At 38.4% G+C, this 18468-nt stretch overlaps 1 protein-coding gene across 4 annotated transcripts in view; it reads right to left on the reverse strand.

Moving 5' to 3' along the window:
• NPHP1 (nephronophthisis 1 (juvenile)) overlaps positions 1-18468 on the reverse strand; it is a 70625-nt gene that overhangs the window by 21034 nt on the left and 31123 nt on the right. For 2 of the 4 annotated variants that reach the window (XM_011926387.1, XM_011926388.1), the window contains 7 exons: positions 17731-17837; positions 17367-17409; positions 15736-15820; positions 14291-14385; positions 12822-12950; positions 2510-2584; positions 251-361 (listed from right to left, as the gene is read on the reverse strand). In XM_011926387.1, the coding sequence (XP_011781777.1) occupies positions 251-361; positions 2510-2584; positions 12822-12950; positions 14291-14385; positions 15736-15820; positions 17367-17409; positions 17731-17837 (645 nt within the window). Of the gene's footprint in view, positions 1-250; positions 362-2509; positions 2585-12821; positions 12951-14290; positions 14386-15735; positions 15838-17212; positions 17410-17730; positions 17838-18468 lie in introns of all 4 variants that reach the window. The other 2 variants (XM_011926386.1, XM_011926385.1) reach the window with 2 other exon arrangements.

The following is an 18468-nucleotide window of genomic DNA, read 5'->3' on the forward strand; positions in this document are numbered from 1 at the left end:
TTTGAATTTTTATTCTTTAAAAGCACTGGAGTTCACTCAAGCTATAAATGTGAATAAATACTCTTTTATTTTAAATGCTATGAAAACAAATCAGCACACATAAAATTAGAATCACTAGCATTCTCATTCCTCAAGGGATTAAAATTCTATTATACATAAAGACCCCAAGGATTTCTTTGTCAACAGACACATTTTTTAACCTTCCCTTTTAACTGATACATTAGAAAGCCTTATCTTTCAACAGACATACATTGCGAATATAAGAAATTCCAAGTTCAAATAATATTCCAATATCTGGAGATGCAGAATTGGACCTGATAAAGCAATCACCATCAAGCAAACATGGCAAGATGCGACTAATCTGAAATGATAAAGAAATTACAGTTATTGATAAAAATAAAAAATGGGAGGAAGGGGGTTTGACATGGTTTGAATAAATGTCCCCACCAAATTTCATGTTGAATTGTAATCACAATGTTGAAGGTGAGGTCTGGTGGGAGGTGTCTGGGTCACGGGGGCAGATCCCTCATGGTTTGGTACTGTCCTCACCATAGTGAGTTTGTTCTCAGGAGATCAGTTCTTTTAAGTGTGTGGCACCTCCTTCCTCCTTCTTGCTCTTGCACTGTCACGTGAGATGCCTGCTCCCCCTTCACCTTCTGCCATGATTGGAAGCTTCCTGAGGCCTCCCTAGAAGCTGAGCAGATGCCTGCGCCATGCTTCCTGTACTGTCTGCAGAACCATGAGCCAATTAAACTTCTTTTCTTTATAAATTAACCAGCCTGAAACATTTATTTATAGCAATGCAAGAACGGCTTAACACAGGGTTTCAGCCCTATTTGTTAGTAAATAATCTATGCCTTTGCATTATAATAAAAGTCTTAAGAAAACAAAAAGCAGATGGACTGAATTCATCTGCACCAATTATTATAAATTTTAAAAATTTAACTTCTCTTTTAAAGGGAAAATACCTTTACCTTCGCTTATCCTTTGCTTAGAGTAGAGGCTAATAGTACTGTGCCTAGGTCTCCAGAGGTGTTACAAGTAATAGTTTATAGACGTTATAAGATATTTGTATCAACCACTGTTCTTTGTAAACAGAACAAAAATTCAAGACTTACTACACATATTTGCTAAACTTTCCTGATGTGTGCCTTCTGAATTTTCATTTCTCTTCTCTTTTGCTCATTCAATTCCCTTTCCCCAGACAACCGTATCCCTCCCTTCTTGCCTGTAAAATCTATCCATCCTTCAAGATCCAGTTTCTCTTCTAGAAAATTTTCCCTGAGCCAAAGGACTAGAATTAACTTTACCCTCCTGTGTGCTTCCAAAGCACCTGGAGCTCCAAAACCATTACAATCTGCCTGAGTGGTAGTTACCAACAGTACTCACCCCACATGGCTACTCTGATTAAATAAGGTAATGTACAGAAGAGCCTGGCACAGGGCCTACACACAGTTAGGGTTCCAAAAATAGATGGTATTGTTTTTCTTCATGTATGTATTTTCCCCTACTAATTTTGCTGGAATAAGAACTCCACTGGCATGAAAATGTTTCCATATGCCTAGGAAAAAATGCTTGTATGTAACAGATATTTAATTTCATTCACCAGAATAACACATACTCCCAACAGTTCTTCTTTCTACCCCAGGAAAAATATTTAAAAATTCTACCCTAAATACTTAACATACACAGAGATATAATAACAGAATTGTGAAGTACTGTGCCAAAAGAGAAGCTGTGCTTCTCACCGGAGGAAGGGTGCTAAGAAGATCAAGATGGAGTTTTAGGAGGTGTGCTCACAACAAGTGTGGACAGGCACAGCACACAATTGAGGTGGCTGGCCTCATCCACACCCTGAGTCCTCTCATTGGACCTCCATCTTGCCTTAAGATCTTTTGATGCAATAAGAGGGAAGGTAACTAAGGGTTTTTAGGATGCAGTTATACAAGGGAGTTAGCTGTGGGAAGGAAGTAAATACTGAATTAATGAGACCTTGGAGGTAAGACGAAAGTATGTAAAATAAAATATAGACAATTGATATTATAAAAACAACACGAAGACATCTTTGTCCTCCCTACATCTATGCAATGCTGACTTAGTGGTTTAAACCCACCTAACGCCATTCCAGTCTTGACAGTATGTGGGTGTAATGTAGCAGTCCCTTAGGCGTCATCCCTGACATTATCTGAAGAAAGCACAGCTTTTATTAGCACAGTTGGAAGATTTCATCTTTGAAAAATACCCCACTTCCTAAATGTTATCTTTATGTTTTCATTTTTCATCAAACGAGAATTGTCTAAAAATGAACCCTGAAACTGATTGAATGGGATGATTCATAGGAATTATAACATCGGTGAGTCAGAAACATGAGTAATTTTTATCAATGTCCTCAAAGAACACCAAATATAAAGATTTTTATCTGTCCCCACATATTCTGTGCTATTTATAGAAATATGAATATGTTCTACTTTGAAAAGCACTCACTCCACTCATTCAGCAGATTACTTACCTGGGAAGAAAAGGTCCATGTTTTGGGCTTTGCAGATTGCCACGTGGCTCTGACTGTATGAATGTTGCTCAGAACCTGAAATGAGATTTTCCCTTTTGAAATCATGTAAAAAGCTCTTTGAAACATCACCACTTCCATGTCCCAAAGAGTTAACAGTGGCTACACTGAGTGAGGAAGATGGCAAGGGGAGAACTTTCACTTTTTACTTCATGCAATTCTGTAATGTTTTTCTTTTTATATCAGGTATGACATAAATGAAATCAGAGTTGGACTCCTATGCTAGTAATAAATTATATTAAGTGAATTCCTTAATATCTAAGATAGGTTTACCAGAAAAGTAATTGAAATTTTGGGTAAAAATGGCTTTTTACTTATCTTATTTATTTACTTGTTTAGAGAGGGAGTCTCGCTCTGTTGCCTAGGCTGGAATGCAGTGGCATGATCTTGGCTCACTGCAACCTCCGCCTCCCAGGTACAAGCCATTCTCCTGCCTCAGCCTCCCAAGTAGTTGAGATTACAGGTCCCTGCCACCACGCCCAGCTAATTTTTGTAGCTTTAGTAGAGACGGGGTTTCACCATGTTGGTCAGGATGGTTTCGAACTCCTGACCTGAGGTGATTTGCCTGCCTCGGCCTCCCAAAGTGCTGGGATTATAGGTATTAGCCATCGCACCCAGCAAAAAAAATGGTCTTTTAAAAGAAAAGATGTGACCTGGTTGAGCACAGTGGCTCACGACTGTAATCCAAGCACTTTGGGAGGTTGAGGCAGGTGGATTACATGAATTTGGGAGTTTGAGACCAGCCTGGCCAACACATGATGAAACCCTGTCTCTACTAAAAATACAAAAATCAGCTGGGCATGGTGGTATGCACCTATAATTCCAGCTACTCGGGAGGCTGAGGCATGAGAAGCCCTGGAACCTGGGAGACGGAGGTTGCAGTAAGCTGGTACCACACCACTGCACTCCACCTGGGCAATGGAGCGAGATTCAATCTCAAGAAAAAAAAAAAAACATGTGACCCACACAAGCATTTCATAGGCAGTTCATTTACTCTGTCACTAAGACAGATAATCCTAAGAGCTCTGATACAGTTACATTTTTTTCCTCAAGATCTCTAGGCCCATAAATTATATTTTTCTTGAAATTCAATCTCTTATAAAATGCTCTATGCAAGAAGTTCACCATAAAATTTATATAAAACAATGAAACACAATGGGAGCAAAAACTTTATGGAATGAAGAATTCAAATGCTAAAATGCTATGGCCAAAATTGACATCTTCCAAAGGAATGGATAATAGATAATTTTTATTTTAGATGAAAATATTCTAGTATAATACTTCCAAAACAAAGCTTTAAAATAATAATTTAAAATAATTCCAAATGTGTTACATTAGGTCAAATTCAACTCACTGTATTCCACATCCCCAGCAGTAGGAGTATAGGAGTATTTTATGGGCAGCTGAATTGTCTTCCACGTTAATAAAATCCCACTTCCTTCAATTACTAATATATATTTGTTTAAACTTTTCCTGAAATTATGTATATTTACCACCCGGACTCTTGGAATACAAACTCCTTGTAATTACTACCTTGTGATTACTGTAAGACAGAATATTATTTATTCTAAGGTTCTTAGTTTTTCAAGAAATGTTCTCTACTTCTAATGGCCAAGAAGTCCTTTGCTATAATCAAAATTGAAATCCTATACTATCTCCGCTTTTATTTTTTCAATTGGGAGAATCCTAATTTTGAAGTTCAGAATCAAAAATAACTTCTTCTGTTTGATAATTTTATATCTTTCTTGACATATTGACTCTAAGAACTAAAAAGGACTTAGTCCAACCATCTCATTACGCATTTCAGAAAACTGCAGCCACAGAGGGTGAATGACTGGCTTAGAATCACACTGTTTTCTGTACAAAACCAGACCCAAATAATGAAGAAATGAAGAGTCAAAATAATTTAGAGATATTTTGTTCAGGAAACTGCATTAAAAACACAAGAGGGGCTAGGTGCAGTGGCTCGTGCCTGTAGTCTTAACTACTTGAGAGGCTATGGCAGGGAGATTGCTTGAGCTCAGGAGTTTGGGACCAGCTTGGGCAGCATCGTGAAACCTTGTCTCTATTCTTTTTTTTTTTAAAGAATGTACAAGAACTTCTCAACCAGTTTATGCTTCAACATAGCCATTCTGCTCCATATATGAAGCAATGAAGCAGTGATAGTTAAAAAGACAGAGTAATACCCAAAAGTAAGATGAATATGTCAATGGACCACAAATAGAAGATAGAAGAGTAAGGTGAGACTAAAACCAGAGGTTTCCTGGGCTCTGAGTCCAGAAGGAGCAGGTGGTAGCAAGAGGCTGGATTTGTATGTTACATAGGCTGAAGGTACTCACTCCATAATAGAGAAATAGATATTGCTTTACTGCTGCTGGAAGCCAGTAGGGTTTAAAAAAAAAAAAAAAAAAGTTGCCCCTCCTTCTCATAAAAAGTAGTGAGCCTAAGCAAGTAGGAGGACAAAGACATAGCCATGACACCAGGATAAGAACCATGTCAACAAGTGGGCCTTTTAATGGATCAGTGACATATCTGACATCATCTTAGATCAAGAACTCTAAACTCTACTTCAAGATCTGGTTCTGAACTGGGGTTGGGAGAGGCGGGTGAGGTACTGTTAATAAAAACCACAACACTACTAGATAGAGGGAAAAGGCACTGGAAGAAATAATTGGAGTTGCAAAGGTATTTGAGAAAATAATGGCTGAAAAAAAATCCCCAAATTTGGTAAAAGACATAAACCTATAGAATGAAGAAGGTGAGCAAACCCCAAGCAGGGTAAACCGAAGAAATTCACGCCAGATACACCATAAACTTCTGAAAACTGAACATAATGAAAACACCTTGAAAACAGTAAGAAACAACATTTAGGTTAGCCAACAGGAAAAAAAAAACTATTTGAATGATGATGAATTTCTCATTAGAAGCCACAGAGAACAGAAAGAAATGACACAATAGTTTTCAAGTGTCAAATAAAAATAACTGTCAACTCAGAATTCTCTATCTAATTAAAATATCCTTTTGGAATGAAGAGGAAACAGGGACAACCTCAGATAAAGTCTAAAAATCTGTCACCAGCAGACCTACCCTAAAAGAATGGTTAAAAGAGGTTCTCTAAATAGGACATGATAAAAAGAAGACTCTTAGAACATTAGGAAGAAAGAATAAACAACGGAAATAGTAAAAATATAGGTAAATATTATGGATCTTCTTTCAGGTTTTCCAAATTATGTTTGGTGCTATGTGATAAGATTCTCAATGTATGTAGAGGAAATATTTAAGACAACTATATTACAAGCTAGGGAAGATAAAGAACTAAAGGAAGGTAAGGTTTATACATCACTCCAACTGGAATGTTAACACTAGTAGACTGCGGTAAGTTATGCATGTATAAAATTAATACCTAGAGCAACCACTAAGGAATCTAGCCAAAAAGATACACTCATCAACACTACAGATAATTCAGAATGGAGTTGGAAAAAATGTTCAAGTCGGGCAGGTGTGGTGGCTCACAATTGTAATCTCAGCACTTTGGGAGGCCGAGGCAGGTGGATTACCTGAGGTCAGTAGTTCAAGACTAGCCCGGCCAACACGGTGAAACCCCATCTCTACTAAAAATACAAAAAATTAGCTGCGTGTGGTAGCAAGTGCCTGTAATCTCAGCGACTAGAGAGGGTGAGGCAGGAGAAGTGCTTAAACCCAGGAGGCAGAGGTTGCTGTGAACTGAGATTGTGCCATTGCACTCCAGCCTGGGTGACAAAAGCAAAACTCCGTCTCAAAAAAAAAAAAAAATGCTCAAGTAACACTCAGGAAGTGATAGGTTTGGCTGTGTCCCCACCCAAATCTCATCTTGAATTGTAACTCCCACAATTCTCACATGTCATGGGAGAACTCAGTGGGGGTGACTGAATTATGGGGATGGGTCTTTCCTGCACTGTTCTCGTGATAGTGAATGACTCTCACGAGATCTGATGATTTTAAAACTGGGAGTTTTCCCTGCACAAGCTCTCTTCTCTTGTCTGCCACCATATGAGATGTGCCATTCACCTTCCACCATGATTGTGAGGCCTCCTCAGATACGTGGAACTGTAAGTCCAATAAACCTCTTTCTTTTGTAAATTGCCCAGACTCGGGTATGCCTTTATCAGCAGTATGAGAATGAACTAATACAGTAAATTGGTACCAGGAGTAGGGTGTTGGTGAAAAGATACCCAAAAATGTGGAAGCAACTTTGGAACTGGGTAACAGGCAGAGGCTGGAACAGTTTGGAGGGCTCAGAAGAAGACAGGAAAATGTGGGAAAGTTTGGAATCTCCTAGAGACTTGTTGAATGGCTTTTTGACAAAAATGCTAATAGTGATATGAACAATAAGGTCCAGGCTGAGGTAGTCTCCAACAGAGATGAGGAACTTGTTGAGCACTGGAGAAAAGGTGACTCTTGTTATGTTTTAGTGAAGAGACTGGTGGCATTTTGCCCCTGCCCTAGAGATCTGTAGAACTTTGAACTTGAGAGAGATGATTTAGGGTATCTGTTGGAAGAAATTTCTAAGCAGCAAAGCACTCAAGAGATGACTTGGGTGCTGTTAAAGCATTCAGTTTCATAAGAGAAGTGGAGCATAGAAAGGTTTGGAAAGTTTGCAGCCTGACAATGAGTAGAAAAGAAAATCACATTTTCTGAGGAGAAATTCAAGCTGGCTGCAGAAATCTGCATAGGTAATGAGGAGCCAAATGTTACTCCCCAAGACAATGTGAAAAATGTCTCCAGAGGATGTCAGAGGTCTTCACAGCAGCCCCTCCCATCACAGGCCAGGAGGCCTAGGAGGCAAAAAGGGTTTCATGGCCCAGGCCCAGGGTCCCCATGCTGTGTGTAGTCTAGGGACTTGGTGCCCTACGTCCCAGCCACTCCAGCTGTGACTAAAAGCGGACAAGATACAGCTCAGGCTGTGGCTTCAGAGGGTGCAAGCCCCAACCCTTGGCAGCTTCCATGTGGTGTTCAGCCTTCAGGTGCCCAGAAGTTAAGAATTGAGGTTTGGGAACCTCTGCCTTGATTTCAAGAGGATGTATGATATGTCTGAATGTCAAGGCATAAGTTTGCTGCAGGGGTGGGGCTCTCATGGAGAACCTCTGCTAGGGCAGTGTGAAAGGAAAATGTGGTGTTGGAGCCCCCTCACACAGAGTCCCTACTGGGGCACCACCTAGTGGAGCTGTGAGAAGAGGGCCACTGTCCTCCAGACCCCAGAACAGTAGCGCCACCGACAGCTTGCACCATGCTGCTGCAAAAGCCGTAGACACTCAGTGCCAGTCCATGAAAGCAGCCAGGAGTGGGATTATACCCTGTAAAACAACAGGGGCTGAGCTGCCCAAGACCATGTGAACCCACCTCTTACATCAGTGTGACCTGGATGTGAGACATAGAGTCAAAGGAGATCATTTTGGAGCTTTAAGATTTGACTGTTTGGCAGGATTTCGGACTTGCATGGGGCCTACTGCCCCTTTGTTTTGGCCAGTTTATCCCATTTGGAATGGCTGCATTTACCCAATGCCTGTACCTCCATTGTATCTGGAAAGTAACTAGCTTGCTTTTGATTTTACAGGCTCATAGGCAGAACGGACTTGCCTTGTCTTAGATGAGATGTTGGGACTGTGAACTCTGAGTTAATACTGAAATGAGTTAAGACTTTGGAGGACTGTTGAGAAGGTATGATAGGTTTTGAAATGTGAGGACACGAGATTTGGGGAGGGACCAGGGGAGCAATGATATGGTTTGGCTGTGTCCCCACTCAAATCTCATCTTGACTTGTAACTCCCTCAATTCTCACATGTCATGGGAGGAAACCAGTAGGAGGTGACTGAATTATGGGGGCAGGTCTTTCCTTTTTTTTTTTTTTTTTTTTGAGACAGAGTCTCGGTCTGTAGTCCTGTAGCCCAGGCTGGAGTGTAGTGACGTGATCTTGGCTCACTGCAACCTCCACCCCCTGGGTCCCGGTTCAAGCAATTCTCCTGCCTCAGCCTCCTGAGTAGCTGGGATTATAGGCACATGCCACCATGGGGGCAGGTCTTTCTTGCACTGTTCTCATGATGATGAATGACTCTCATGAGATCTGATGGTTTTAAAAATGGGAGCTTTCCCTGCACAAGCTCTCTTCTCTTGTCTGCCGCCACGTGAGATGTGCCTTTCACCTTCTGCCATGACTGTGACAACCTCCTCAGCCATGTGGAACTGTAAGTCCAATAAATCTTTCTTTTGTAAATCGCCCTGTCTTAGGTATGTCTTTATCAGCAGTGCGAGAACAAACTAATACAGAAAGATAGAAAAAAGAAAAGAGACAAAAAAGACAGAAAACAAAGAGAAAAAAATAAATCAGTAGACTAAAGACTTGAGGCTCCTCTCCACTGTCTGCCTGCTTCTGAATGCTCTGCAGTGCCTTCAGGTAGTTACCTTTTATTTTGCCCAGAGTTTACAGTTGCTGTCTCTGGGTGGGGTGGTCCAAGAGGAGCTGACTCAAATATTACTGGAAGTTGTGTCTCATTAGTTAGTTTTAGCAATAATGCCTTTGGTTTTGTGTGTGTGTGTGTGTGTGTATGCATGTTTTGGTTTTTGGTTTTGTTTTTTTTTTTGACACAGAGTCTCACTCTGTCGCCAGGCTGGAGTGCAGTGGTGCAATCTTGGCTCACTGTAACCTCTGCCTCCTGGGTGCAAGTGATTCTCCTGCCTCAGCCTCCCAAGTAGCCGGGACTACAGGTACACACTACCACATCCAGATAATTTTTGTATTTTCAGTAGAGATGGGGTTCCATAATGTTGGCCAGGATGGTCTCAATCTCTTGACCTTGCGCTCTGCCCGCCTTGGCCTCCCAAAGTGCCGGGATTATAGGCGTGAGCCACCGCGCCCAGCCCAATGCTTTTTATTCATAACTAGGTTTAGATTTAGAAGCACTCCTACATAAGCAGCACGAGTATCTGTGCAGCTATTAAATATGTTCCATAACTCTCAATTTGGAAATCTCACATAAATTTCTTTCATAAAGTAAATTTCATTATTTTGATATATTATTCAAAATAAAATTCCATTCCTTTTTATGTTCTTATATAAGAGAACACGGAGAGGTGCAGGAAAACGTATCAAACCAGATGTATGAAAAAGAAAGCAATTCAGCTCTTGGTCACTGAGGACACCTACTGGCTCCTTTGTGGCAGTGATTTTGTGCAGAAAGTATTATAGAAGTGAGGGAGGATCACCATCATAACATAAGTTCATTTATTTACCCCAAGTTCAGATGAAATAAAGGCACTTTCTTCATGCTGGGCTTTGCAGTATACTCAGCCTGAGCAAAACCAAGTTCATGTCAACTCCTCCAAACCTGGTCCTCTTCCAGTGTTCTCCATCTCATTGAATGTTGCCACCATCCATACAGATGCGGAAATCAGAGACTAGGTATCATGCCTATATCTCACTCCCCCTCCTTCCTGCATATCCAATCCATCACCAAGCTTTGTTGATTTTTACTCCCAAATATCTTTATCCACATCTCTCATCTCCACCTCTACCTCTCTAAGTTAACATCACCACCTCTCATCCAGACACTCTTTGAAAGCACCTACTATGTTCTTTCTATGTATTACATCATTCTGATAACTTCCCTTACATTAACTCATTCAATCTCACATTGACCATTATCAGCTCAAGCAGCATTGTCTTCTCAGGAAGGAGCTTTGACTGTAGATTTGAGAATTCTTTTCTAATGTAAGCATCTAGTGCTCTAAATGTCCCTCTAAGCAATGCTTTAGCTAACATCCCACAAATTATATGTTGCATTTTCATTTTTTGTTCATTTCAAAATATTTTCTAATTTCCCACGAAATTTGCTTTTAACCCTTTGATTATTTAGAAGAATTTAAATTTCCAAGTATTTAAGTATTTTTCCATTTATTTTTCTGTTACTGATTTCAAATTTAATTCCATGTGATCAAGGACTGTATATTATATGATTCCAATTCTTTCAAATTTGTCTAGGTTTGTTTTCTGACCCAGGACTGTCTATCTTGGTGATTATTCCATATGTACTTAAAAGAATGTGTATTTTACTATTTTGAGGTGAAGTGTTATGTGAATATCAATCTAATCCAGTTTGTTGATATGTTATACAGTTCTCTTACATCCTTACTAATTTTCTGTCTGCTTGTCCTATATTACCGAGAGAGAAGTGTTAAATTCTCCAACTATAATGGAAGCCCCAACTATAATTGTGACTTTGCCGATTTCTCTTTTCAGTTCTAACCACTTTTATTTCATGTACGTTAAATTTCAGATGTTAGGTATGTACCAACTTATGATTACTATGTCTTCTTGGTGAACCATCTCTTTTATCGCCATGTAGTGCCTAAAGTCTACTTTGTCTGATATTAATATCTTTTGAATGGTATATCTTTTCCCATCCTTTTCTCTTAAGCCACCTACAGCATAATATTTAAGGTGGGCTTCTTATATGTAACATATAAGTTGGTCTCTCTCACTGTGGTTTTCAGTTGCATTTCCCTGATGGCTTCTTATATGTTGAGTATCTTTTTTTACTTCTAGTGGTTTTTGATACTTCTTTTTTGAAAAGGCTATTCAAGTCTTTTGTCCCTTTAGAAAACTGAGTTATCTTTTTATTTTTTGGATACCTTTGACGTGTTCCTCGTCTTAGGAAACAAGTGTTCAGTATTTCACTGTTAAGTATGATAATGCTAGTTTTAGGTTTTTTCTTGTTGCATTTTACCAATTTGAGGAATCTCCCTTCTATTCCTAGTTTGTAGAGAATTTTTCAAAAATCATAAATGGGTGTTGAAATTTGTCAAATGCTTTTTCCTTATCTCTTAAGATGATCATATGAGTTTTCTTATGGCAAATTATAATGATTGATTTTCAAATGTTAAATGTGACTACCCAGGCATGTACATTTGAATTTCTGAAATAAACCCCAATTGGTCATGATATAATGTTCTTTTTATATATTGCTAGATTCAATTTAATACTATTTTGTTTAGAATTTTACTTTCTATATTTATGAAGGATACTATCTGGTAATTTTCCTTTCTTGTAATGTCTTGTCGTATTTTGGGGTCATGTTTTTTCTGGCCTTATGAAATAAGTTGGGAAGCATTTCTCCTTCATCTGTTCCTTAGAAGAATTTGTATCAGATTGGTATTATTTTTCCTTTAAATGTTTGAAGAGATTCACAAGTGAAGCCACCTAGGCCTGAAGTTTTCTTTGAGGGAAGATTTTTTTTAAGTTATAGGTTTAATTTCTATTTTTTTTTTTTTTTTGAGATGGAGTCTCGCTCTGTCGCTCAGGCTGGAGTGCAGTGGCTGGATCTCAGCTCACTGCAAGCTCCGCCTCCCGGGTTTATGCCATTCTCCTGCCTCAGCCTCCCGAGTAGCTGGGACTACAGGTGCCCGCCACCTCGCCCGGCTAGTTTTTTGTATTTTTTAGTAGAGACGGGGTTTCACGGTGTTAGCCAGGATGGTCTCGATCTCCTGACCTCGTGATCCACCCGTCTCGGCCTCCCAAAGTGCTGGGATTACACGCTTGAGCCACCGCGCCCGGCTGGTTTAATTTCTTTAACTGAGGTTATTCACAGTTTCTATTTCTTCTTATGCCAGTTTCAGTAAATTACGGTTCTCCAGGAATTTATTTATTTCATCAATGTTATCAAATTTACTGGTATAAAGCTGTTTATAATATCTCCTTATTGGCCTCTTAATGTCTGAAGGATCTGTGATAATGTCTCTATTTCCATATCAGATATTAATAGTTTGTTTTCTTTTACTTTTTAAAAAATGTCTTGATAGTCTCACTATGCATCTTTCAGTTTATTAATCTTTTCAAAGAATCAACTTTTGTCTTTTTTTAAATTTTCTCTTTGGTTAATCTGTTTTCTATTTCATTAATTTCTACTCTTATCTGTATTATTTCCTACTTTCTTCAGGTTTAATTCACTCTTCTTTTTCTAGCCTCTTGATTTGCTAGTTTAGATCACTGACTTTAAATCTTTTATCTTTTTTTCTAATATATGCAATTAAAACTATAAATTTCCATCTAAGTACTGTTTAACCTGTATCTCATTTAAAAAATGAATTTTTTAAAGAGTCATTCAAACTTTTCTTTGGTACTAGGTAAAAAATAGGAATTGGGGAGAAGTTGAATGGAAAGGAATCTAAGGAAATGTTTCTCCATAATCCTAGTATGAATTTATTTACTTCTCAGTAAGCTTACCTTATTACCATCAAATAGACAGAGGCGTACATGTCTGCTGAGAACCTGTATGCTCATTCCTGGAAGAGGAATCATTTTACAGCTCCATAATGTCAGAATCAATGAAATACGACTTGGTCTTGATCTAATCTAAAAGAAAAATTAGTTATAAAACGGTTTATTTTTATGATTTCTAACAGAAATCTGTCTTGTATAAATTCAGCTTACGAAAATGTATACAGAATTTTTAAAAAAGAAAAAAATTTACACATATACAATAAAAATTTCAATACTCTGTTCATTGAAAATTAAAATCAGTCATTTTAGATAAAGTTTTCATAGAGTTACATTTGAAATATTTGCATTTTTCTTAAATACTTAAAAACTGTGATGAAAGGAACAACAAATATTAGCAGGTAAAATGTATATGATCTGACTATAGAATCACTGTATTCCAGTCCCCAGGTTCACTCCCACAGAATGTGGGTAAGTGCAGAAGGCTAACACAGCATAAAACCAATGCCACCTGGTATTAAGATTATCCCACTATTTTTTATTCCAAGCAATTATCTACATTGTTCCTTAGTTTCTTAATAGGTGTTTTAACAGAGAGAAAGCACTATTTGATATATTTATTAAGATCTACTTCATAGGTATAATTCAGATTATGAGTAAATAAATTGGCATTCTGATTTTTTATCTTTTAAGAACAGCTTCAATTAGTTAAACTTTACATTTTGCTTTATAGTCATAAGCCTTTTCATTTACATAACTTAGACTGGGACTGGTGGCTCACACTTGTAATCCTAGCACTTTGGGAGGGAGAGGAGGGCAGATTGCTTGAGCTCAGGAGTTTGAGACCAGCCTGGCAACGAGGCAAAACCCCATCTTTACCAAAAATACAAAAATTACCTGGGCATGGTGGTGTAGGCCGGTGGCCCCAGCTACTCAGGAGGCTGAAGTGGGAGGGTCGCTTGAGCCCAGGAGTTTGAGGTTACAGTGAGCCATGATCACACCACTGTACTCCAGCCTGGGTGACAGAGGGAGACCTGTCTCAAAAATACTACTACTACTGCTACTACTATAAATGATAATACTGGCTAACATCTACTGAGTTCTTTTCATATGCCAGGCATTATTCAAAACCCTTCACACACATAATTTTCAAAATAATTCTATGTTGGAAGCATTACTATTACTTCATTTTTACAGATGAAGAAATTGAGGCAAAGAGTGATTAAGACAGAAACCTAGTATTATTTCCTTTCTAACAATGAGAGAAGAATGCAATGGAAAAGAGAAACAAGATAAAGTCAAGGTAGCAAGTCCAAATTCTGCCTTAGTTATAAAAATATCACTATTTCAAAATTATCATAGAGAATCAATTTTTTTTGTTTTTCATAATGCATTAGTCAATTAACATGTTGCCTACTTGCAACCATGACAAAATCTGGAAGAGTTACAGTTTTACTGATAGTAACTATACTTACAGTGCCTTCTGCAGCATCCCACATCAGATCTCTGAAGGCCAGTTGGGAAGGCATGAGCTCTGGTTGCAGGAAGTAACTTGCTCGAAATTGATTCCCTGAAAAAATCATTTTTTCTTAATTTTCTTACAAAGAAAGAAACTCAAAATCAAAAACCCATAATGTTATGCTATGAACTAGAGTACAGGCACTTCCAAAATGCCATGCTGCTTACTAAGAACTTGCTTTCCAAAATAGAAGCACCAATATAGATTTATGCATAAAACAACAGTAGGAAACTTACAGATACAAACACATAAAAGATCATCTTAAAGTACCTTTAAGAAAGACTTTTAGGCCAATAATATGCCCCATGATGATAATGATTTATTCAAATATTTCTGTAAAATGCAGAAATCTGTAAGCACTTTTTGGAGACTTCAGAAAAAATACAGTCATTAGTTTTACTTCTTAACACAATAGCATTTTATGCTCTTCTTCCATGCTTTAGTCATGAATAATACTTATTATAACATCATTTATCCATTCAAGAAATAATTTTTGAGTTTCTACTCTTGCCAGATACTACACCAGGTTCTAGATATACAAAGATAAATCAGAGATATGTCCCCTGCCCTCCATAGTTTACAGTTGAATGGGAGAAATTTTTTTTTTTAGAAAATAAGTAGACAAGCAAATAAATAAAATAATTATTAGAGGACTTAGAGCTATAAAGGTGTTCACATGAATGGGAGTAGGGGAAACCCACATTACTCAAGGAAGGCATCTCTGGGAAGGCAGAATTTACCCTGAGACCTGAAGGTTGAAAAGATGGGAATTTAGGGAGTGCTGCGAAGAACCTTCCCAGCAGAGGCAACCTCAAAGCAGCCCTTCCATGACAACTCAACAACTCAGGGTATACAGGACACTCCTTGTCCCCCAGCATGATTCCTCTTTAAAATGAGCTTATAGACAAAAGTTGCCAAGTACAGGGAAAGCCAAGAATGAGTAAGGAAAATGAAAATTCCAAATGGAGATAATTCTTTGGAAAAGTCTTGCTTGGAAGAATATCAGAGAAAAGGAGGTTTTGGCTAGAATTGGATAGGATTCAAGGGGCTGATCCTTAAAGGTGGGAGGAATTAGGTGTGCTGATATCACAGATAAGGGAATGAACCAGTGAGGGGAAGGTGGGTCAGCTAAAGACACAGGAAAGGACTGAAAATTAAAGGAGTCACATTTTTTAAAAAAAGAAAGCGGCTGGAATCCAGAGCACTTGTAAACACGCTGGCCTCTGATAGGATCAGGGATCTTTCCTCACTGTCATGGGAAAGATGAGGAAAAGATGAGCACCAAAGAGATGTGAGACTCAACATCTTCTTCAACAATGTGTTTTGCCTGTGATAGAAAAATTAGACGTGGATCTTGACTGCTTTGCTGAAAGAGTGCAGCGGCTGAGAGGCACACGTTACCTTCCTCCAGAAGCTGCGAGAGTGTGGAAGGCCTGAACCCTGCAGGAATAGCTCCCATCGTGGTTAACACATCAACAGTGTTTATCTGCTGAAGATAGTAACATCAAAATGGATTTGTTTTCAGTCATGTTTCCGCATCTCTATAATACTTTCTCTTTATTACTAGAGTAACTATAACCCAAAAAAGAAAAATATAAACATACAGACTTTAGTGGAGGAATAATACGACTTGGCTCCAAATTCCTGAGAGGATGCCATCACAGCACCCTGGCCTCTCCTAAGGACCTAAGCCCCATACGGTGCCCAGTGTGCAGAGCTCTGTGTTCTGGAGCAGCTGCTTCAAGTACACCCTTATCAAAATGTCCCTGCTCCTGTCCTGCTCCACCCTGCGCTTCCATTTCACAGGTAAGTTAATGTCTATTGGCAAATCATACACACTGAAGAATTAATGGATTCTTTTCGTATACACATAACACACAACTCATAGACACACACCCTCACACATACAAGCATGTACTTATACATAATAAGTAAAGAAAAAGGTCAGGAAGGATACTTACTAAATTGTTAATGGTGATACTTATGAGTTTGAGGAGGAGAATTTTCATTTGGCTACGTAATTTTTTTTTTTTTTTTTTTTAGATGGAGTCTCGCTCTGTCGCCCAGGCTGGAGTATAGTGGCGTATTTTCGGCTCACTGCAACCTCCGTCTCCCAGGTTCAAGCAATTCTGCCTCAGCCTCTCCAGGAGCTGGGACTACAGGCATGTGCTACCATGCCCAGCTAATTTTTGTATTTTTAGTCGAGGCGAGGTTTCCCGTGTTGACCAGGTTGGTCTTGAACTCTTGACCCCAGGTGATCCACCTGCCTTGGTCTCCCAAATTGTTGGGATTACAGGCATAAGCCTCTGTGCCCAGCCTGTAATGTTTTTTTAATGACAGAATTATAGATCATTTCTTCCTTTAAAAAAATTTAATTAATTACTTTTTTTTTTTTTTAGACAGGGTCTTGCTCTGTCACTCATGCTCTGGAGTGCAGTGGCACAATCACAGCTCACTATAGCCTTGACTTCCCAAGCTCATGCGATCCTCCCACCTCAGCCTCCCAAGTAGCTGGGACTACAGGCACAAGCCACCACATCCGGCTAATTTTTCTTATTTTTTGTAGGATAGGGTCTCATTATGTTGCTCAAGCTGGTCTTGAATTCCTGGCCTCAAGTGATCCTCCGGCTTCAGCTTCCCAAAATGTTGGGATTACCGGTGTGAGTCACCATGCCTGGCCAATTTCTTACTTTTTATTAAAGCCTTTCAGGATTTTTCAAATAGTAATTAAAATTTAACATCTGTTTCCACTCAAATGACAGGAAAGCAGGATCAATGAGAATGTTTCCAAGCCCTCAAGTGACACCATGAATAAGACTATCTATTCTTTTTGTACAAAAAAAAACTAATGAGAAATGTTATTTGGAGCACAGGCTTAGACCAGAAAGAAATATACATCCTCTGCTCTGTACATTCCATGTCCTGAACCCCGTTTCACATCCATTGCTATCTTCCACAGTCTCCATCCTGTTTTGCATCAGAGGCATTAGGTAACAAAACAACACATCATTAATAAGACAGAAGATACCCACCTCTGAGATCGCTTTTTGAACAGCACTCCGGCGGGAATCAGTTCTGGGGAGACAAAATAGCAAAGTGAGTCAGGTCAGGTTATGCCTATTCACTCAATTGGGGAACTTCTTTAATCACAGTTTATAATCATCAGTATGTTTTGAAAACCTAACAGTTCCCAGATGAAAACAAGGTAGAACTAAATGTATTAAAAATAATTACAAAATGAAAATAATGATGATCTTTAAGCAGACAATAGTATGAAAAGTTCTCCAGGTACAAGTTGTCTCCATTTCAAGAAAGTATTGAATTATTTATGACAGTAAAAATAAACAAATAAAATGTTTCCTAAACCTACTTTGATATCCTTTCCCACTTTTGTACCTTTGCTTAACTTCTGCTCCATCTGCTGTTTCACCCACCATCTCTACATCTTCTTCACTGCCCTCTTCAACTGATTCTTGGCCTTCTTCTTCTTCTTCACTATACGGCTAAAAAGACATTGAAATGTGAAGTGCTTTTTAACTAATGCAAAAAACAACCAATAAAAATACCAGTACTGTCACCTAAACCTCCAGTGAAAACAAAAACAAGCTTTCTATTTAAAAAAAAAAAAACAAGAGCATTAGTACTTTTAGAAAACCTTGAGCATAGATGGGAATTTAGTATACATGATAAAACTCAGTGGGAAATAAATTTTCAACACATGGTTAATAACTTTGCTATTTCAAAAAATAAGAACTAAGATAGACAGCGAGTTTAATCAAAATAAATTCCAGATGGAATTTACTCAAATAAAAAAGAAAAGAAGTAAAGATAAAAATAAAAGAAATATAAAAGCATTAGAAGAAAACAATCTAGAGATGCGGAAGCCCTTTCCAATCGTGATACCAAAATCAAGAATTGTAAGTGGAAACACTGACAGATTTAGCTATGTAAGAAATAAACATGAGCTAAAGTCAACAAAGAAAATATGTAACACGTAACTTAAGCATATCCTGAGGGGAAAAAAAGAAAATAGCTCACACAAATATCTAAGGCTTAATATCCTTATTATTAAAATATTATAAAAGCTCTTAGAAATCAATGAAAGAGTTTTTTAAATCCCTTCGAAAAAAATAC

The sequence above is a fragment of the Colobus angolensis genome, unplaced genomic scaffold, assembly GCF_000951035.1.
Source record: "Colobus angolensis palliatus isolate OR3802 unplaced genomic scaffold, Cang.pa_1.0 Scaffold682, whole genome shotgun sequence".
Taxonomy (NCBI): Eukaryota; Metazoa; Chordata; class Mammalia; order Primates; family Cercopithecidae; genus Colobus; species Colobus angolensis.